The sequence below is a fragment of the Stegastes partitus genome, unplaced genomic scaffold (genome assembly GCF_000690725.1).
Source record: "Stegastes partitus isolate 25-593 unplaced genomic scaffold, Stegastes_partitus-1.0.2 Scaffold5, whole genome shotgun sequence".
NCBI lineage: Eukaryota > Metazoa > Chordata > Actinopteri > Pomacentridae > Stegastes > Stegastes partitus.
In genome coordinates, this window is record NW_007577736.1 from 2,068,353 (window position 1) to 2,091,592 (window position 23,240).

The 23,240-nt window shown below is 39.8% G+C and overlaps 2 protein-coding genes across 2 annotated transcripts in view; both read right to left on the reverse strand.

Moving 5' to 3' along the window:
• The window catches only part of slc12a5a (solute carrier family 12 member 5a), a 163,200-nt gene extending 142,911 nt beyond the window's left edge, over nucleotides 1–20,289 (reverse strand). The window contains exon 1 of the mRNA XM_008279992.1: nucleotides 20,124–20,289. Coding sequence (XP_008278214.1) covers nucleotides 20,124–20,289 — 166 coding nt within the window. The remainder of the gene's footprint in view (nucleotides 1–20,123) is intronic.
• LOC103356200 (adenosine receptor A1-like) overlaps nucleotides 1–23,240 on the reverse strand; it is a 711,380-nt gene that overhangs the window by 678,364 nt on the left and 9,776 nt on the right. The window lies entirely within an intron of this gene.

Here is a 23,240-nt window from a genome sequence, read left to right on the forward strand (position 1 = left end):
GAGAGAGAGAGAGAGAGAGAGAGAGAGAGAGAGAGAGAGAGAGAGAGAGAGGCTCAATAAGCCTTTTTGCCATCCATCTAGCTTTAGCTCACGCTGCTGACAATTGGGGTGGGAGGTGGGGTGGGTGGTAATGGCTAAAATCCAAGATGTCAGTATTTCACTTTTCCTTTCACCTTGTTATTCACAGAGACAGGCCTGATCCCTGCTGCTACAACCAAACACACATCTGTGCGCTCTTTGACTGCACACACGAAATGCAGGCAACGCAGTCTACCTATCATCGTCTCCACACACCATTAACAAAGCAAGCCAACCAAACATCCATTCACACACTAGTGAGTTTTGCCATCCATTCAGCAGGCCAGACAGGCAAAGTGGCCCCGAGCTGAATGAACATAACGTGAGGAGAGAGAGAGATGTGTTGGTTAGGGGGAAGGAAAAAGGGAAAAAAAAAAAAAAAAGAGAGAGAGGATTTGGACGCACATGAAAAAGTGCCATGTGTGAAAATCCTACTTAAAAATGATTGAGAGACGCGTTAACTACCCATCAGGTGGACCGGTGATAAAGACAGACTACACACGCGGCAGAGCTGTAATGTCTGCAGTTTACCTGGCCGACAACAAGCACATGGGGAGAAAACAAATGACTGCGGAAAGAGAGGATCATAATGTGCCTTCTTCGAATAGTTGTCGTTACAGTGGCTCCAGAAGCACTCGGGCTCTTGGCAGGCAGATAAAACGAAGGTCACAGAGACATGAAAAGGGAAGGTGAGAAAGAGAGCAAACAACAGCGAGACAAAGAAAGGGAGAGGATTAATGAGTTGTCATGACTCAATCCACTCTTAGAGCAACTGAGGGGCAGATAGCCAAAATGGATAGCGGCCATGTGTCTATGTAAACTTAGTAGAAGAATACATGAATGGATGTGTGGGTTAGAGGCAGGACAAAATAAGAAACGTGTCACAAATTGCACAGATATAACAAAAATTGTGATTTTGGACAACTGATTTTAACTATAACTGCCGACTACTTTGATAACAATTTTGCAACAGCTTTTCTATTCGCAGAATTCGCTGTTTTACTCTGTATCACACAACATTTATCACTCTAAATTTATTACATTGCTGTTGATGAGAAAAAACAACAAAACTCAAATCTAGGTTTTTTTTTTGTTGTCTTTTTTTTCTGCTTTATATGTACACATGCTAATATTTTTCAAAATATCTTGTCGGCAAACATAAACTGCAATTGAAGTTTGCCAGGGGTTGACCTCCAGTGGGATGGAGCTGTTTTGAAGAAGACAACCCTTCTCTGTTGCTCTTCCTGAGGGGTCATGGTGGTGGTGGTGGTGGTGGTGGTGGTGGGGTAGTCTGAATCAAGGGTGTAAAGCCAGTGTTAAGGTCAGTTCACATTTTCCATGAGGGTACACACAACGTAAATTTCGTAATCCACCCAAGTCCACAAGGGTGCGCATTAGCACCTCTGTCAATGTCCGCATGCTGGCCAAAATTTGACCACACAGACTGCATATGTGTCACAATAACAAATGGTGCTGAAAACAAGTGCCAGTTAAGAGGCGAGACTTCAAAGAGTTTTTCCAGCATCTATACCTTTATAATTCATCGTTAAAAGAGTTAAACTTGAAGTAGTCCCGGCAGGACTTCAGAGGTGCTTTGATTTGGACATACTTTCCATCAACAGCAGTCAAACGCAGTAGGAAGTTCCAGATTCTACAGAAATCCTGTGCTATGTCTGCCCACTGTGCCTGACCTCACCTCAGGAACAATCAGATTGACACTGTGCTACAGCTCAATCTGTAACTAGCTGCTATACCCTGCAAAAAGTGCAAAGTCACAGTCTTTCAGAAGTCCAAGGGAGCCCTGTGTGTATTTCTGTGCCTGATACGAGGTGCAATGCGACCATCTGCTCAGCAGATCAACGCACTGACACACTGGTAATGCGGAAACCATAAATTAATCATTATACTTTCTGCAGACCGTCCACGTGTTTTAAATTTCGTCATATCTTCTACTTACAGAGTTCCCACATTGAACGTCCACATGCAGCCCAAACTAGGCTACAAGTGTGGTAGTGCGCATGATAGCACTGTGCATTTGCAGAATCCGTAGATCTGCTGCACATAAATGGAACCAAGTCCACCAAGCTGACTAGACAGTAGTGCAACAACAACAACTCAATGTATCCACACCTGTCCTTGTGTGCATCTGCAAGGGAGTACAATAAGGGTTAAAGAGAGTTGGCATCATATACTGTAGAGCCTGTAAACTACATACTTCTACTGACTTCTCCTATGATTGGAACCTCATTTTGTTTGTGACATGCTTGCACACATTAACACACCATTGATGTACACACAGAGATTAATGATGTAATGCACAGTCCTACCATTTGTTTGACACTGATAATAACGAGAAATTAATATGAATATGATATGAAGTGTTAGCAAAGACAGAAAGGAAAAGCTAGTTAGTCAACATGGATGTAAACAATGCTGTAAAGCCAAAGATAACATGCAAATAATTACATCTGAGAAGCTAGAACAGGAGAGGTTTTGTAGTTTCTTGCTTAAAAAACAGCGCATGGATTGGACAACTTATTGTTTCAGCTCAGATTTGGGGGAGGTTGGTTAGTGGCCTCACTCTAATCATTGTTAATGTGCCTGTTGCCTGGGGGCTCAAAATGTGCTCAATTCTGTCGGTCGCGATGTCTGCAGCATCATTTTCAATCTTAAGATCTCTTTCCAGTAAACAGTTCTCTCGAGAGCATATTGCAGTCACGGCTTGAATCTAGTCACTCTTTATCATAACTTTGCTCACCTTAAAGCTTAAAATTACACGTTTCACCATCTTGCATGAGTGGATCATTGAGGGTAGCCTGGCCTGTCTTCAAGTGCTCTAGGAAATATCATAATTATAGTACAAGCTGAGCACACATAAACAACCCACTAAAGTGGCAAATACATAAGGCAAGTTAAAGTGTCTGAGCTACTGTGATGTGACATTTATGAGGTAAAGAGGCTGGAAGCTAAATAAACAATTGATGGTGAATGTGATAAGTTAGTATCTTTATGTTTATCGTTTGTATATCTCTCTACACAACTTCTATATTTAAGTTTTAGTTGACGCAAATGTTTGCCTTTGTTTTAAATCAGCAGTTACAGCAGCTATGATGATCAATTCTGTTTATTCTCTTACAATAAAATCAAATAGCTTGGCATTGCTTGAGTCTAAAGGAAACAAACATGTTTATTTAAAAGAACAATGCATGTCAGGTCACATTAACATCTTTATAACTCAGATGTTGAGGTTTTACGCGCAACTGAAGGCAGTATCAGACACTGCATGTCAAGTAATGTAAGAGAAGTGCTTTATGTGAAGACAAAAGTAATTACAACATGTCAGAGACGCTGTGATATTATGCAAGCAACTGATGATTAGCAACAAAATAGCCAAAAATAAAGTTTTCAAAAGCTTGCAGGAGTATTTCCATACAATAATCTCCACAGTCGTCTGTTTGATGGTGAAAGAAACCAGCATGTCAGTTCAGGATCTATTCATACTTTTTCCATATCTGACATTTCATGTCACTGAGAGATTGTGTAGCTGTTCAAATTCTGAAAGTAAAAATAAAGTTAAAAAGAACAATAAACCTGTTTTTACAGGTTGTGGTCAATATAAGGTTAAGATTCTTTTTAAATTCCTAAAAACAAGTCTTTTCCTGTATTTTGTGGGTTAGGATGCACTTTTAGAACCTTGCAGATGGTGAACAAATGATCAATGGTTAGAAGGCTATAGCTACTAACTATGATTATTATGATCCATATGTTGTATTATATTAAGGCTTCAGCACTTTAAAAACACAACACCTACAAATGTGTGTCACACTGCAAAAATCATATCAATCTAACCAAACTACAAAGTATTACAACATCTTATTAAATCCACTGGTAGCCACGAACTGTTCATACTCCATACTGCTGGACTTAGAAACCAATTTATGCAATTTATTCCATGTGCTCCATTGTTTTAACCATTACTACTGCAGTGAATATGTATATATATGCTAATGCATGCATGGCCACATGCACGTGTACGCTTGCATAAAAAGGGAGTGTTGAAAAGTATATTGCTGGTACTGTTTTGTTTTTTTGTGTGTTGCTGCAATTCCATGAAGCAGCATTTGAATAAAATGAATACATGAATAAATAAAAAGCCCACTATATACAGTGTAATAATGTTCTTTTTAAACAGGTAAGACGATCAAACCAACACCAGCCAGTCCAAGACTACACATGTAATTACCTTTCTGGCCTATAAGTGGCACATGTTTGAATGACAGTGATCAGGCTTGGCGTCTGACAAACTCTCAGTATCAGAAACAGTTTCAGGTACTATTTTAAACTGAGCAGCACCTCTTTTGGAAAACCACATGACATGAAAACAGGTGCTGAACTGCCAGAAAAGCATACAACTGATTTTTAAAGATATTAATTCCCTTTTATTGCCCTTGAGGCTGTAATACAACGAGAAGAGTTTTGAAATGCCTTTTGACTCAGGCCTGCTCTGCAGTCACCCTCTTGACATTGCGCCACAGCAGTGGCATGCATGGTAATGGTGATGGAGAGTGTGCACCCCCCCAACCGAGTGCAACGAGCTGACAGAACCTTTGGACTGTGGAAAGAACTGGGCTGTGGAACAGCTCCAGTGAGGCACATACATCCTTCTCCCTTCTGCAGCACTATGGCAAACAGCCTGTTAGCCAGCTTGCCAAAAAAAAAAAAGGTAATTATAATTCAAAACACAAAAATTCTAATTGAGAGAACATACTTAAAATTCAATTAGCTAGCGGCGCTACTCTTACATCATATATCTTCCTTTACAGTTCACCTTTTCAAAAACTCAAACTATGCCCCGGCCCCACTCCAAACGCCAAATTTGTTTCCTGCAAGAGAGAGACAGAGACACAGAGCGAACAGTGTGCAGCGGTCCTGAGGGAGCGGAAGGCCTGGTATAATTCCTGAATACCAGCCCAGCCCCATGGGGATCCATGACCTGCATCTCTGGCCCTCTGCTCTCTCCCTCCATCGCCTTAGTAGATGGAGCGTGTGCTGCTCTCCAAATCAGACCAAAATAACACACAGACACACAAACACAAGCTCACACATTCTGGCGGCAGTGATTTATTCTGGCAACCTATGCCAAGTAAATTATCATACTGACCTATTAAAAAAATAATCTTTTCCCTAGTCATTGTTCCATTTTACATCCCCAAAAATGCAGATGAGAATATCTTCTTTTTTTTTTTCCCGGGAAATATGACAAACTTTACTACACAGCAGTGCTTGGTGAATTGTCCTCCATTGGTTCAGCTGTTAAATGTGAGCAGAGGAGTCCTGAGAGGGTTGGCAGCTCAGAGATCCTGATGGTGCTGAGCTGAGGGCTGATCCCACAAGACTAATAAATAAATTCAGAGTGATGAAACTAACTGCAACACCATGATGCGCTGTCAGTGACATGTGCAATGCAAAAAAAAATCAAATACACAATACAGACAAGTCACTGGGAGGCAAAGAAAAAAGCGGGAAAGACAGAGGCTGAGACGGATTTCCTTCACAGGAATTAGACACAGAAACTCCACATTATTTCTTCCTATTCAACTGCATGATGATCCCATTTGTTATTCGGTTGTTTTGCCCTAAAAGTCAAACTGTGAGATTATTACGGTACAAAAAAAAATTAGGATGAAACAAATTATACAAACAACTAACCAAAACTGTCAGCAGATCTATGTCTCAGTTCATCTTTTGGTACTTGCCCAGAATCATCTTTTACTCCTAAAAATAGCTTGCTTTGACTCAAACCAAAAGGTTATCAGTTTAAAATCAAAGCAACTACGAAAAACCATTTATTGCCATTTTAGAGGTTGAAAGCAGTGGATTTTTAACATTTTTATTTCAATTACTAAGTTTATTGTTTAGGCCTTCATAAACATTACAATAAATCCTAAGTAGGCAAACTGTTACTCCACGACACAGTGTGAGCAGATCGTCATAACATTTTTTTTCAGAAAACAGCCTAAAAAATAATAATAAAAAAAAGAACACAAATACACATGGTAAATTGGTGTGGGATTATATTATTGTGACTGTGAGAGAGCAGACAAGATAGAAATCTCGAGTGTAAAGATTGCAGATCAGCTTCTGTGCCACAGAAAGAAGCCAAGTTACTGGATCTGTGGCCCTGTGATGGATGTGCCATTGTCAGAGCTACGTAGTAGAAGGAGAAAGCTCTACCTCTCCCTGCTGATACTTCCTCTCCTACCCCCTGTTCCTCCCGTGTTAGTGTCACTGAGGTCTCTGCCCTGCAGCCTGCCTGCATGTGAGGAGGATTTTGTCACTTTCCATCAACTGGTCACAATCCCACACACACACACACACACACACACACACACACACACCTCCCCCTGTTTGCAGACACAGTTACATAACGGCACGAGGATTTCTGGGCTAAGGGAGGTTTACACCCCCTCTCTCCCTGCTCTCTTTTCTCCCTGCATCTTGCTTCTCCTGCTCTCATCCTCACAGCCCAAAAGCACACCCACACTTTCTCCTCACTTGCCATATACTTAACAAGCATCTTCCGTCATACACACAACACAGACTGTTGTGTAATTCGTTGGGTTCCTGATCTCTCATATCAGGTTTTTCCACCACATGATTTCGACTGAAGGGGGATATACGTAGATGCTGGCAGTCTCCATAAAGAGAAAGGACACAACTGCCCCCTGTTGTCTCAGCAGAGTAGCACAAGAGTCTGAGTTACTGCAGAGCAATTCATTTCTCAAGTTCAACCTGCTAATTCATATTAACGCATCTTACATATGCAAGAAACAGCACATAAATATATGTCACATGAGCATTAACATATTTCAGTTTCTTTTTTTTTGGTGAAGGTTTCCACTGAGATACCTCGAGCACTCAGCACCAACGCATTCAGCAGCAGTGTTGTATCAATAAAACAGTACATAGACTGCCCTCTGCTGTCTGCTCAATGTCATCACACTTCCACACAGCATCCCCTCCTCTGAGCTATCGTCTGTGATCATTTAATTTAATTTAAACAGCTCTTTTGAAAAATAGATAGGGCCTGGACACACATAGGTAATGGTTTATGAGTTGTATTGATCGACAGTGAATTGATGGTTTGTCCACTGACAGAAAAAGGAGTAAGAGGGTGAGTGATGTTTCAGAAGCTATGGCATTTAATGGCTACCTAGATTACAAATCAATGGTTCCTCTGAAGGAGAAAATTTCCACCATTTAATGGCATTACCGCAGGAGGAGGACAGATTTGCAGGGAGACAAAGAAAGGTAAGCGAAAGGTTAAAAATGTGTCCTCAGCCCATAGAAACACAGTATACAGTATACAACAGAACCCAATACACAAATGTGTAGTATTACTCAAATGTCAAACAATTAAAGTTTGTATCCTCCCCCAATTAATGTATTATGTCTAGGTTGACAAGTATTCCCGCTTAAGAGCAATGAAAAACAAATACTTTAGAAAGACTAGATTGAAAACATGCCTCAAAGTAGAAATGCAACGCAACAAAAGCGAATACAACTGTGACCACTGGCATGCAATTAGCAAACCTGTGATAACTACAACAACATTAAGTACACCTATGATTTCCAATTAACCTAACTACATGAACATGATTATAAAACACCTGTAAAATTCAGAATTTTCTCAAATCTGGACCTGTGCTCTGCGTTTATCCTCATATCTGCATCAAGACTCCACATGGAAAAGAATTGCAAGAGAAACTGAAAATTATGATTGCACGTCTTAACAAAGATGGAAAAGGATACAGGGAGATCATTGGTAAACAACAAATCAGTAGAAACACAGTGGCACAGTAATCAGGAGGCACAGGGCAAGCCACAGTACCATTAATCAGAGCTGCAGTGGTCGTCCTCCTCCTCATCTTCTGATAAACAGACAGCAAAGTGCGTCAGACTTGGCACAGGGGTTATCAGTGGAAATCAGGGTTTGTGTGAGCTCAGACAGCGGAAAGGACATTGCATACCGCTATGATTGGAGTTCAAGAAAAAAACCTTTGCAAGATCTTGGGCACAAAACTGCAAGATTCAACAAGATTAAAGGTTAAAGAACATGAAACAAGCCTAACAAATATTAGTGGAAGATTCTTGGGTCGAATAAGATCAAGGTGAATTTATTCGACTCAGACCGGGGCCAGCGTGTTTGGCGTGAACCCGGCCAGGACTATCTCTGTGGATTCATAGTCTCGACACTGATGGGAAAACAGTAAAGCACAGATGTGATGCTATGGGGCTATGCGTGTGCAAAAGGTGTTGGGAAGATGACATTTACAGATGGCACAATGCATTTGGATACAAAATATAGGCTGACAAGATGCCTTTTAGCCTTGAGAAGCTTGGCAGAAGAGGAACATTTCAGAAACAATCAGACAATCCAACACACTGCTAAAATCATACAAGAGCTTCTTGAAAAAAGTAAAAACTATAGCCTAGCCAAATGGACCATGCAGGGCTTGGTGATATGGCCAAAAACTAAAATCAAGATTTTTTTTTCAGTTGTAATTACCATTTTCAACTTTTATTATTTTTATCTGCCTGAGACGAAATGCGACTCAAGTGTGCTTTTTCTTATTTAATCCAAATGTTGTATATACAGTTCCTATAAAAAGTATTCATGAGCCATGAAAAAGTTTCCCTTTTTTGCTTTTCAACATTGAATCATGGTTAACATAATTTGGATTTTTTGAAAAGATTTTACAAAAAAAAGACTCATGTAAAGGGTTAAAAAAAAAAAAAAGATTTCTACAAAGTAATTAAAAATGTAAAATCTGACAAAAATGCATAAATAATCACCCACTTCAAGTCAGCATTTAGTAGATGCACCTTTGGCCTCATATTACAGCATTGAGCCTGTGTGAATGGTTTTTAATCCGCCTTGCACATCTGGACCCTGCAGTTTCAACATGTTTTTCTTCTCAGGTTGCACAGGGATTATCAGTGAATAGCCTTTCTCAAGTCAAGCCACAAATTCTCAGTTATATTGAGGTCTGGGCACTAACTCGGTCACACCTTAACGTTCACCTTGTTGTCTTTAAACCATCTCTGTGTACTTCTGGCTGTATGCTTCAGGTCATTGTCTACATGGAAAAAAAGTTATCCTGAGTCACAGTTCTCTTGCAGCATGCATCAGGTTGTCATCCAGGATGTCATAATTTTCATAACTTTGCTGCATTCATTTTACCCTCTACCTTTCCAAGCCTTTCAGGACCTGCTGCCAAGAAGCATCCAAACATCATGATGCTGCCACCACCATGCTTTACTGTGAGGATGGTGTGTTTCTGATGATGTGCAATGTTTGGTGTTCACCAAACATAGCGTCTGTACTAATGACCAAAAAGCTTAATTTTGTCTCATGCGAGTAAAGAACATTTTTCCAGCTGACTTTAAAGTCTCCCGCATGCCTTCTGGTGTTCCCTAGTCGAAATTCACTATAAACTATTTCTAATCGTGGCTTTCTCTTTGCAACTCTCACATAAAGCTTTGACTGGGGAAGAACAGGCAACAGTTGCTGTATGCAGTCTCTCCCAACTCTGCTACAAAAGCTTGTAACTTTTCAGAAGAGTCATAGGTGTCTTGGTGGCTTCTCTCACTAATCTCTTTCTTGCACAGTCCCTCAGGCAGATTTATGCATGCTCCATATTCCTTCCATTTCTTAATCATGGATTTAACTATACTCCAAGGGGTATTCAGTGCCCACGATTCAATGTGGAATAGCAATAAAAGGAAAATCTTCCAAAGGGAGTGAATACATTTTATAGCTACTATAGAGATAAATGAAGGGAGGTGTAATGGAGCTTCTATGTACAAAATGAGGGGTGGTCATTTCTCCCATGTTGGACCAAAGCAAACACCAGCTAACTGGAAACACCAAATAGTTCACACCACACAGGGTAGGTCATGTAATCAAGTACAAACCATATTGTGTGACAGCATCTTTTGAGGATCTTTGAGACTTCTCAACCAAAAGTTCTGGCCCGCTCAACTCAAACATCCTTACAGGGTGTTATGGTTGCTCAGTCAAAAACTCACAAAATACTAGACTAAATCATTTGTACCTATAATTAGGTGTCAATACTTGCAGGTCAAATACATACATACATAGACACATAAATAAATAAATACACAGAAATGTAATGATGATAATAAGACTCTGACACGTATACTCATAAGCATTCTATTTAAATGTAGGCCCAAATTAAAACAAGTGCAACAAATTCATAATGAGCACTTCAATTAACCATTAAAGCAATCTTAAAGCAGATGTGTTTCTTTTTTTTTTTTGTTCTTTTCATCAACACTGAAAACACAGCCATCTTGTCTGAATAAACTTCACTGGAACTGTCACCCAACAAAGCATGGTTTGTCCAGATTTGGTATCTCTGGGAAGCTTTCCCAGCAGGACAAGTGTGAACATTTTTCCTTTTCTCCAAAATATTTTTTTCTTAAAAAAAGATGCTGGAAATGGAGGTTGTCCTATCTTTGTTCCAATGTGGTATATATCTCTGCAACGTTTTTAGGACAAATCACTGAAGTATTGTGACTACCTTTCTTTGGTTTTGTTTTCATTACTGGCAATATTCAACCGTAGCCTGGATGACTTAAGATACAGCGCAGCGCTGGAACACAGATGTCAGTCAGCAACAGCAGTAAAACTGAGATACCTTGGATAAAAGGAGGGATCAGGTGCTGAGAAGACAAACCACTCACCATCCCCACCTCTGATTTAACACAAACATTCACACATACACAAACACTGGCACATGGGTTAAAATACGTACACGGCAGAGCGCTGGAGCTGCGGTTAGGAAAGTGCAACCACTGAACGTGCCACTGAAAGCAAGAAGCAGGGCATTGTTGAGCAGACAACCTTAAATCATCTTCTGCTTGGCCTTAGGTAAAGTTATCTTCATATGTAATTTAAATCTAATTAAGCTGCTATGAGTCCTATGATTTTGAAGCATTTGAGCAGCCTATAATTACAGATGTCTGAGTTTATTATTTTGCACCCATGACTGATTCTTTATGTCCACATTAACAACAGGGGCAGACAAAATATCACATTTCACGGAGAAGAACTTTGTAACAGCTATCTCTACCCTCAACATTAGAGAGGTGGTCCATATGAGACTAAACGCTATAAACAACTAGCAAAACTTCATAGCGAAAAAAAAAAGCTCTGACAAGTACCATTTTGATATATGGAGTTTCAAAGCAGCATGAATAGAACTGAAATGACTGATGGTATAAACAATTAGTCGACTGGCATAAAATTATGAGGTACTTCTCCCGTTTCTCTAATGTGAGGAGGTTTTTTTTGTTTGTTTATTGTTCTTTGTTAAATATAGGTGCAAAATGAAGTTTTGGAGCTGACAAAACACATTTTTTTGAGGATGCCACAAACTATGGCCTATGTTTACTATTATTTTCTGACATTTTAAAGATCAAACATGAATCACTTAATTGAAAAAAAAAATCTGCTAATTAGTTGGCAGTAAAAAAAAATAAAAACACAGTAATGGAAAAAAAATATTAGACCACCCTTGCTTTCTTCAATTTCTTGTTCATTTTAATGCCTGGTAAAACTAAAGGTATATTACCCGAAGAATACGATGAACACAACAAAAAATGCAGCTGATTACATAATACTGTATGTCCTATTTGACATGCTTACGCTTACTTGTATTCCCAGGGTATACAAGAGGCCATTTCATATCATAAGCAGCACTGCACATGCAAAGGCCTGGAGTGGTCTCCTGCTTACATTCAAGCCGTGGCACAACTCAGAAGTTGTCAGTTCTCACATAATGCCTAAAACAAAAGAATTACGTGAAGCCACAAAGGCAGCCATCTTGGCACTGCTGGAAATTGGCATGAGAGACATGTAGCGAAAAAACTGAAGATTTCCAAGAAAGGATCCACCAAGAAAAAACAAGCCACCACAAAAAAAAAACAAGGCCAACATGGTACTACCAAATTTCTAGTTGGTCGCGGTAGGAAACGTCTTTCTACCTCACAAGATGACCATGCGCTCATCTGTTCCTGGATCAGGAATCGCCGTCAGACCTCCAGGAACAGGGACCTTAACAGTGAGTGGGCACTGTCGAGAAATGTGACTTGTTCGGCAAGGAAAGTTTGAAACAGACTTCTTGAAGCTGGTCTGAAGTCACACAGGGCACGGAAGAAGCCCTTCATCAACAGAGAGGCAGAGGAAAGCCCAGTTACTCTTTGCTGGGATCACAAGGATTGGACTGTTGAATGGTTGGGCTAAGGTTCTCTTCAGTAATGAATCCAATTTTCAGTTGATGCTCACTCCAGCCAACTTACTGGTTAGGAGGAAGCCTGAAGAAGCTTACAAACCAGACTGTCTTGACCGACAGTAAAACATGGGGGTGGATCAGTGACAATCTGGGGTTGTTTCAGTATAGGTGGAACAGGCCAAATGCAATCAGCTGGAAACCTCTTTCCTGCCTCGAATGACTGGATTTTCCAACAAGACAATGCCCCTTGACACACTGCGAGGTCAGTTAAAGCCTGGATGGAGAACCAAAACATCCAAACCATGCCTTGGCCTCAATCACCAGATCTAAATCCAATTGAAAACCTGTGGAAAATCATCTAATGCAAAATGGAGAACCACAAGCCCAAAAACAAAGCAAATTAGTTTCAATTTGTGCAACAGGAATGGACTGCTGTGACAGCAGAACAATGTCTGAAGCTGGTGGAGATCATGCCAAGACGCATGGCTGCAGTCATCAAAAACAATGGTTATGCAATCAAGTACTAACTCCTGTGTGGATCATGTGACTAAAACAGACAGAAAAGAAAACATGGAATGCCTAAAAGCACTGTTTTTGGCAGTACAATGTCATAGCTATTGATGTAAGAACTTAAGTGATTTTGGGTATTATCAAGAAAACCATGGAAGATGGCTGGATATCAGCTCTTAAATAAAATTCGTACGAACTATTTTAGTTATTATCATTAGATTTGTCCAAACAAATGTACCTTTAGTGGTACCTGGCATTAAAATGAACAAGAAATTGAAGAAGACAAGGGTGGTCTAATAGTTTTTCCATGACTTCATATGTATATCTATAAAATGCAAAAACAAGGAAGACAGTACAGTTGATCTTGTAGCAGCTTTTCTAACAGTAAATTCAACACTCTATAGGCCCATGTTGCTAAATGTCTGCACTGTTGTTGTAACTATTTCAACAATAAAAAAAATTACTGCCATCCAAAAAAAAAAAAAAAATCTCAATCTCAAATTTCAAAATTAATCTCTTTTTTTGGGTTTCAAGTGGGAGGTGTTTGAAAAGTCACCACTGGAATAACTGCTTGTGATGTTTTTTGTGAAAGTAGAATTAGAATTTTTTGTAGAAGTAAAAGTGTTGGAATGTTCATTCACTAACAGGAAACATGATCTGGGTTTATACGGTCGTCGTTTTGGTATGATTAAAAAAAAAATTAAAAAACTGCTGTTCAAAAAACATTCAATTTTTTTTTTAGTTTTTTTTTAGTTTTTTGCGGACTGTGATGCAAACTTTTCAGTTGATTGCCTATTTAGTTTCTATGCATACAATTCTCAGATTTGCATTTGACATTCAATACATCAACTACATCCTATGTTCAAGGGTGAGTGTCTCGTGTTCCGCTCAGTGTGCAGGTCAGGAGGCCACCCTGACCTTGGTGTGTAAAGACTATTGGATCAAAGATGCTGCCTTCCTCTGCGAACGGCTTATCTCTTTCACTCTCACACTTGTCTTTCGGTTTCATACTCCTCTTTTACTCTCCTGCTTGTCAATTAGAAACCTTTGTTTCTGCAAGGAAGGAGAAAAGACAAAACACTCAGATGTGACTCCTTAATGAGAACTGGCATTGTAATAAGGCACTGTGTTGCATCCACATTTTGTTTTTTCCTTTTAGCACTGCTGTGAGAGGGGAGATACAGACCTTTCTATAAAGTTTGACAATTACTTTATTTTCTTCGGCTTTTGCCTTCGAATGACATGAATACGTAAAGTTTATAGCAATAAATAACCAATAGATGCAAGGGAAACGTGAAGTTAAAAAATACATTAATATAGTCAAACTTTTCTCCCTTCAGGACAAGATACCATGTGGTTACACAAAGGAGGTTGATAAACAACACATAAAATCCTAATCAGGTGGTCGCATTGTCCCTTTCCCAGAAGAGACTAAAAAAGCCACCCCACTATATTAAACCTAGAACAGCAGTCATCCACAATAGGCCTTTGTGCCTCCATATCTTTGTTCACCATCGGACTACCCCTCTATATCAAATAGGCTGTCTATTATTTACATGGCATTCATTACAGCACAAGGGCAGGAAAGTCTGAATAAACACACAAACAATCCTCCGTCTAGTCGGCCAACAGTCCATTATCATGGAGGAACAATCGCTGGCAGTCACTGCCAGATAAGGACTTCAGTCAAATTTGAGTGAACATCCATATTATTAATAATAAAGTATCTTCAAGGATAAGTCTGCAGCTGTTCTGTATTTTTCTTATGAAGAATGATCCCATGAAAAAAGGCCAATACCAAGAATGAATCTCTACTTTGAACAGGTAGTCATTTTTTTTCTGTGTTCCACAGACCTCCGCTGTGAAATATAAAAAATACATCAACAAGCCACACCTTTGCACAGAGTGACATGCTTTATCACTGCTACAGTGTGAAAACAGCCACTGCAGTACATTTTGAGTCCTGCTGCCTAAAACAGTAAACCAAATGTGCAGCTGAAAAAAGTCTCCAACAAATGCAAAACTACAGTGCACAGATATTTTCAGAAATATTTGAATTAGCCTCCTCTATCCCTTAGCCCCTGTACAAAATTGAAATGTTTATAGGCAGATTACAAATATAAGATTTATTTTTAAATGAAATTATGTATTCACAAACCTATCATATTGATCTATGTCTTGTGCTAGACAAGCTAGAAAAAGTCAGACAACAGCAAGAGGCAGACTAGAACATTTTTTGTTTTGTTGACAAAAGGAAAAACACTGAATATTACTGGCCTTTCCTTTAATAATGCAAATCAGGTCTGCTCTGCTCTTCGTTTCATGGAAAAATGCCAGAATAAATACAATGACACAACAACAAGCTGAAAACAGAGTAGCACTGTGTAAAGTAGAGTGAAAGGAAGTGCATTGGAAACAGCACACTTACGTTATGCAACTGTTCCTCACACATAGATAGTTCTGTATACTGATTCAAAATACATATGAGGAAGTGATGACACATACCAAGTGGCACAAACAGACACACACACACCTTTATGTCTTGTGTAGAGATGGGCTATCAACTCGAGAGGAGGAAAAGATTACCAGTCTCTGTTTTTGCCATGAGGTTACTGGAGTGTGTTGTTTTGTGATTACGGCTGTTTTCTCTGTGCTCTCTTACTGTGTCATTCTCTTCTGGACTGCATTTGCCTAGAGGGAAAGAGAACACCCCGACACAGATTAAAGCTCGGCCAAGTCGGCCCTTCTGCTCATGGACCGAAACACTGAGGACAAATTGAGTTACGGTTATTAACATCAAATGTCTGTGTTTTAGTTCTAAGCTCTTCTGCTACAATAGCTGCTGTTAGTACATTAATGTAACTCAGCCATGAGTACACACACATGCTCATACACAGAATTACAATTGCAGCCTGGCTGGAGACCTCAGGGGTTAAGGCTGAGGAGCACATCAATAATAAACTCTGTTATAAAAGAGACCACTCAGAATGATTCAGACATGCAGAGCCCAGCATATAAAAACTTTTTTTTTCCATGTAGGCAGTTACAGTGAGCTACTCAAATGATTTGAGCAGCTTAAACTCTTACCATAAACTTGCTCCTAATATTTTTATATTGACAATGGATCAAATGATTATGTGTGTATGGAATATGAAAGGTCTTGCTCAAAGTGACACACCCCCAGATAATTATCATTCAAGTCTGCTGTTTTCCCCTGACTCTGCTGTAAACACTCTACAGAATGCTTAACATCTTTCAGCTAATTGTTTCGGATTTATGGTCCAAAACGTTACTCTCACAGTTGTTATCAACATAATTTACAGCCTAAAAAGGCAGCTGTTTTAAGGACAAAAAGCTTTGATAAAGCCACTGTACACTATCTGACCTAACATCAAAAAACAGGAGCAGGTTTAAAACGATAGGAGTTCAACTAGATTTATGGTCTGCCCAAACTGCAACACTGACAGCTTCAGAAACACCCTCTCACTATAACTTTCCAGCATCAGATAACAGATGTCTGTGATAGAGTGTGTGCAGGGCCAACGGGGGAACCTGGAAACTTTTTTTGCTCATGTATCATGAGAGCAGGTGCCATCTTTGAGTCCCTAATACAAGCAAGTTATACACTAGGAATGTAAATGATACATTTTTAATCAATGAATTCCCTAATTGATTAAAAATATATTAACCGATAAAGCAAAAACTGAAGGACACGCATGTCAGAAAATGTAGATTCAGTTTAGTACCTGGTCTTACTGTAACCTGGATTAGTTCCATGTTGGCAAGCAGAGCACATTGTGGGAGTTTAGCAACTAAAGTGCCACCATGAGAAAGCCACCTGTGATGCTTAATGCCTACTCGGCAGAAGGATTTCTGCTATATCATGGGCCATTAAGACCGCAATTCAAGTAGTTTCATCAGGACACAGAATAATGATACTGCGTCTTATTAATTTATCGAATATCAGTTGACAGGGATGCTGATTATCAGTTGAGAAAATTGCTCAAAATTTGTATTCCTACTGTAAAAACATTTGATTTGTAATGTGGTCGCACAGTAGATCCTAACTAATTCTTAGGGATCATAGCATATGTCTTAGCGGCTACAAAGCTAGGGCAAACCGAGCTACAACGGGACTCAATATTGACCTCATCAGGTGAAACACAACTCTAAATAAATGCTCTTGTTGCTTTTTCTGTGTGTTGAGGTAATAAGTAAACACATTTACTTGCAGTAATTATCTTTATAAAAACGTGGTGTGAGTGACATTTATAGTTTTTATATAATTTATCATTTGTTTTGTGTTTTTGTATGATATAATAATGAAAATACATTACACAGGTTCAAATATTTATATTAATGAATTTTAAATGGAAGTTATATCCACAACAAGGCACTACAACTTATCCAAGGGCACCAATAATATATATCAATACTTCAACTGTGATTTTAAACACTCGAAAAGTGGGGTTTCTGAACAGCATGCAAGCTTCAAAGCCTCACCGCTCTGCCAACTGCTGAGAAAATCCCAGCCCATCCTAAACCCATCTGCAGCCCATTCCACTGAGCCCAACAGATCTAACAAAGATATATCTCTTCCTACCACTGCAAGGTCAAGGGCAGCAAGGGCACTTGGCTGCCAGACGAAGACCTTCCTTCCTGCTGCAGCCAGTCATCATCAGCCGCACTGACTGGCTGAGCCGCCTGAGATCACACTTCTCTCTGGATCAATAGAAACAGGATCATGGGTCCCGGCCAAGGGGGAAGAATTTAGGTATTGCTCTGGTCTGTCAGCTAAAATAAGAACAAGCCCATAGGAGCTTTGGAGGACACTGAAATTATAAAGTGGCAAGAAAATGCCAACACTGACATAATTACATTGACAGATTCCGACCTGCACACAAGCACATTCACATTCCGACTATGCACATGCCTTCAGGAATTACATGTCCACAAACCTTCTGTATTAGCTAAACTTTCACATACACACAAAGTCAGAGAATTTCTGTTGCACATCTGTACTGCTGAATTGATTATTATGTGCAGCTATTAGTAGATTTAGCAATGAGTTGATTGACAATAAAAAAAAATAAAATAACATTTAGGAAATAATTTGATATGCAAAGAAACATTGAAGTCATTTTTAAAGATAAAATGCCAAATCATGCCATAATCTCTTTCACTGACAAAACAATTACTCAAAACAGACAAACTGTTAATCAACATATTTGTTAGCAGCAGCCCATATAAGTACTTCTGTAGTTGAAGCAAGAAGTTTCCTATCCACAATCATCTATCCACATCATTTCCCTCAAACGTATGTATGTACAAATCCAACATTCATCCGCAGTTTATGCTTTATTTCTACTGCAACCATTTTTAGCCACACACAACCAAAAAAGGTTGGTTTCATAATGGTACTTGCTTAATCTGAAGTGTTTTTCACCTCACTGCAAGACCATTCGGGAGACTGCTATAGCAAAACTGTACTGTATTGCCATGGCAACCGGAAAAATAGATGCAGAGACATCAGTCTCCACAAGGCACAGCATACATGAGGGAAAACCCTCCAATAAAGTGCTCCCCCTGCTCTTAAGGGGAACGTAAGGAGATGGTGAGATCTGTTCCTACCAACCAGCACTGCCATCTCTCTGTCCAGAGGAATGATTGATACTCACCCGGGCATTTGAGTGGAGAAATGCTGAGGAGGCATTCCTATAGTAATTCGTGGCTTTTCCTGTAGCCACTTGTAGCAATGAAAGACAGTGCTCTACTGAAAATCAAAAGCTTTTGTTGCTCTCCTCAGTGGCAATCTGGTCTATTATAGAAACTCTCTCAGCACTGCTTAACCCTGGTGCAGCACGAATGATGTTAAGACAAGGGGATAATAGCTAATATATCCTATGAAAAGGGTAGATATGTACCATTAAGTGTAAGGATTGAGAGCAGTGATATAACTGTTAGCTTAAAAAGATTTTTCTTAAATGTCTGTAGAGAGTACACATTTTCCTATTAACACATGTTACTTGACCAGAGCTGGTCGCAGCTTTAAAAAAATGAACAAAGACTCAGACCAAGTGTCTAAACTACAGTTGTAATACTCAGAAGTAAGTGGCAGCTAATCTGGAACTTCAATAAAAGCATTTGCAGAGAATCTTGGGTGCCTGGCCAATTAATATGAAATGTCATTAATGTAGCAGCCCTCAAAGGTTAAGCACAGTACAAAATATATTGATTCATTTGCAGATAAATCTTTATTTGCACTTGGTGGACCTGAATGATTGCACTTTTTCTAATACTAATCATTACTAATGGTAACAGCTTCCACTGGCGCACCAATGGGAATTTCAGCGGCCATTTGTTCTGCACTGCTGCATTCGGTTCGCGCAATGAGTGACAGGATCTCAATTGTTTCAATCAGGTGAGCTGGTGACAGGATTGAACCTCAATGGCACTGGTTCTCCTGAGACAGAGCTGGGGGCTACTCAAAGGGGCATCACAGGAAATTGCCATACCTTAGCTGTTGAAATAAAAATACAAAAGGTTTGACTGCCTTTTATTCCCTTTACTGTCTTGTTTTTCATAAACTAAATAAGTACAATCCTGGGCTGCTACATAACCACAGAAGAGGCAAAAAGATACAGCTGTTACCTAGTTCTAGCTCCAAGCCATGCCATATGGCTGGAATGGACTTGACATTGGTATCTCCTTTTAAAGATCAAGTAGTTTTCCTGCTTCCACAGTGTGGAGAATTCAGTTTGACTTCTTGCTTTAAAAAACACACATTTTTCCTCTCAATCGGGGTACAAAGGAGCACATAAGCTACTATATAGGAACTAAACTGCTGCTCTTCTAAGCCATAAACATACCTGAACACATGCCAAGAATGCACGCAATATGCCTTAGTCATATATTTTTTTACTGATTTGAAAACAAAGCAAAACTAATCCCATTTTTGTTTGTCAACACACTGCTTGCAACTTCCAACATTTTGCGCAATGCACCTGAAACAATGCAAATATTGCAGAGAAATCAAACGGACGCTTGGCTGCGTCTCTGTCATTGACCAGACTGTGCCCTGACATGTTATTAGAAATTCCAGTCACACACAGACAATGTGGTGTCACCGTGCAGCAGTCAGGCGTCAGGACTGCTAGCATATAGCTCGTAGCTAACGAGCGGGATGAATGAAGCCGGCGTGAGAGTGTCTCCTACCTTTCAGCACCACCACCACTTCGGCACCGGCTGCAGCCTCCACCTCCGCGCCGCCGCCGCCGCTGGTCTGGGGCTCGTCTCCCTCGAACAGCTGGTTCACCTCCCCCTGGATGTCCGAGGGGCGCCGGTCGCCGTCGCTCTTGGAGACGGTGAACCTCTGGCTCATGGTTGTCGCCGGTGAGACAAGCGGCGGGTCTTCTTGCCACGGTGCTGGGTGACGCGGACGGACAAAGAAGGCGGAAAATGCTCTCCCCTGTCTCCGGTGTAGTAGTCCACCGTGACGGACTACTAAGTTTGCCTCCGACTACTCTGTCCTGACGAACAGCCGCTCTTTGTCGGTAAATTAGATGTGTAATGCCGAGTGGAGCATCTCATCAACCGGTGTCTGCTGGCTGACGCGCACCTGGGTCCTAGAGCCGATTCACCGCCGCTTCTGGTGACGTTATGAAGAAAAACACTTTATTAAACCCATATTTTAATGTTTGAGGCGAACAAGAAAACACTACACTATTTTATTTATAGTTATTATTATTTTTAAATCGGTGGCGCCTGTAGAAATCCCTCAAAGGGAAAACCCAGATGAAAATCTCGTGGTGGCGCACAAAAACAAAAACCTATTACCCAATTTCAGGAATGATGTCATGCTGTCATAGTACAAACACTAGTTAAAAACTATGCCAGTATAAGAGTCAATAAATAACCTATAGATTAGTTTATTTTTTAGCATTCAAAGTAGCTCATAAGAAAAGATGGCACCACATATTTGAAGTGAAAACTATTTAATTTAAATTTACAGCACTACATACACCAATTGTAATGATAATTTAACAAACTGCAGCAACCCATGTTACCATAAAATGTGTTTTCACTGGTACTTGGCAACACTTTGCCATACTTGAATGATTAGAGACTTCAGGATCTACAGCACTTGTTTATGCACAATAAAGTCATCCCTGCACATGTCCTGCTGTAAAATGGAGGGGAAAAAATCTCCCTAATAAAAAATACTTATACGTAAAAGTGCAATTACTGTTAGATCCTGATCAACCCTGAGGTCATTTTGGTGATAATTGCAAGTCATTAATAAAGCTACTGTTGGTATGTCATGCGCATAAATGTGCGCAACTCTCTGTCGTTGGAGACGCTCATATTCATCCTGCTGCTGTCTGATGCTGCAGGTATTTAACAATTTCCGAAGGAAAACTCCTATAACGAGAAGAAAACAAAAACAAACTAAGGTTCAGCTGCTGTTAAGGTTTTGCCTGTTCATAATGTGACCTCACTCACCTTTGTCGTAGTAAAGTTGTATTTTTGCAGACATTTCAGTCAGTAATAGATGTAAGCACGGAAAGAAAATTGAATGAGGCAAAACTCAACACACATGAAAGCTGATTTGTGATTTTTGAGAGGCCTCTCCCTACTAATGGCACGCAAATTGTGTCTTTTGCGCTTGTTTGTGATGTTTACAGACAGGCTTGGCTACAGTCTTCTAATGCTACTTTCACTTGCACTCGGACACTGCAGTTGCATTCACTGAAACTTAGATGTTGGAAATACGGGGAATGAGCTTGACATCTCAGATCTGGGGTGCAGGGGGAGATTTGAGGGGTGGCTGTGGCCCCTCAGTGCGCCTCTTTGGAGACACCACTGTGTTGAATGCAAGGCAGAAGCAGCGCAGCCCTCCATGTTGCTGAGTTGGCGTTGCTAGGCAACCGCAGTGTAACCTAAAGATCAGCTGTCACTCACTGAAGCAGCTGCAGTTCATCCTCTGTTATAAAGTTGCAGTGATTTTTTTGTTTTTTTGGTTATCTGTGGTGGAAGTTTTTCGAAAGGATGATGGGAGAACACTAATTAAAGGTACATTAATTAAATCCTGATAGCAGCTTGTGCCAAGAGCTAGCAAGCACTTGTCATGCCTTGTATTTTGTGCCAATTCAACCAAAAATGTGTCAGGAAATGTGCACTACCAAATCAACTGGCCAGATTGCAGTCATTTAATTAAAATTTTGTTTGAGATTTTGCGCCAGTAGAGCACAACATCAACTCGTTATAGGAGCCATAAGCTGGGTTCTGCTTCCCTGCCTGACCTGAGGCCCTGTCATAGAGAGTGGTGACACCCTCATTATTTCAGATTTGTGGATGCCTTTTTAAAATTAACTTGTGTCCACACTGTAAAAATAAAACAAAATTTTAAAAATCCTGTTTAAAAAAAAAAAGGGGGCAACAGATATTTGTAAAATGATTGTATTTTAACAGATGTACATCCAGCAAATTAGTGGAATTTCACTGTCACATGTTTTTTTTTTTTTACAGATTTTTGATGTAGATATGATGTATAATTTTTGTGTCTCCCCCCCCCTCGTTTTTTTTTTACAGTCAAAATAGATTTATTTTTCTATTTTTTTATTTTTTTTCTGTGATTTATCTACACACGTGGACAAAATAGTTGGTACCCCTCGATTAAAAAAGAAAATAACTTGAATCTGACAAAAGTAATAATAAATAAAAATTCTATGAAAATGAACCAATGAAAATCAGACGTTGCTTTTGAAACGTGGTTTAACAGAATTATTTTTAAAAATAAACTCGTGAAACAGGCCTGGACAAAAATGATGGTACCCCTAGAAAAGACTGAAAATCATGTGACCATAGGGACATGTTCAATCAAGGTGTGTCCTCTAATTAGCATCACAGGTGTCTACAAACTTGTAGTCAGTCGGTTGACCTATTTATAGGGTTACAAGTCGTCACTGTGCTGTTTGGTGACATGGTGTGTACCACACTAAACATGGACCAGAGGAAGCAAAGGAGACAGTTATCTCAGGAGACCAGAAAGAAAATTATAGACAAGCATGTTAAAGGTAAAGGCTATAAGACCATCTCCAAGCAGCTTGATGTTCCTGTGACGACAGCTGCACGTATTATTCAGAAATTTAAGATCCACAGGACTGTAGCCAACCTCCCTGGATGTGGCAAATTGATGACAAATGGAAGAGACGGAAAATACGAATGGTACCAAAAGAGCCCAGAACAACCTCTAAAGACATTAAAGGTGAACTCCAAGGACAAGGTCCATCAGAGTCAGATCGCACCATCTGTCGCTGTTTGAGCCAAAGT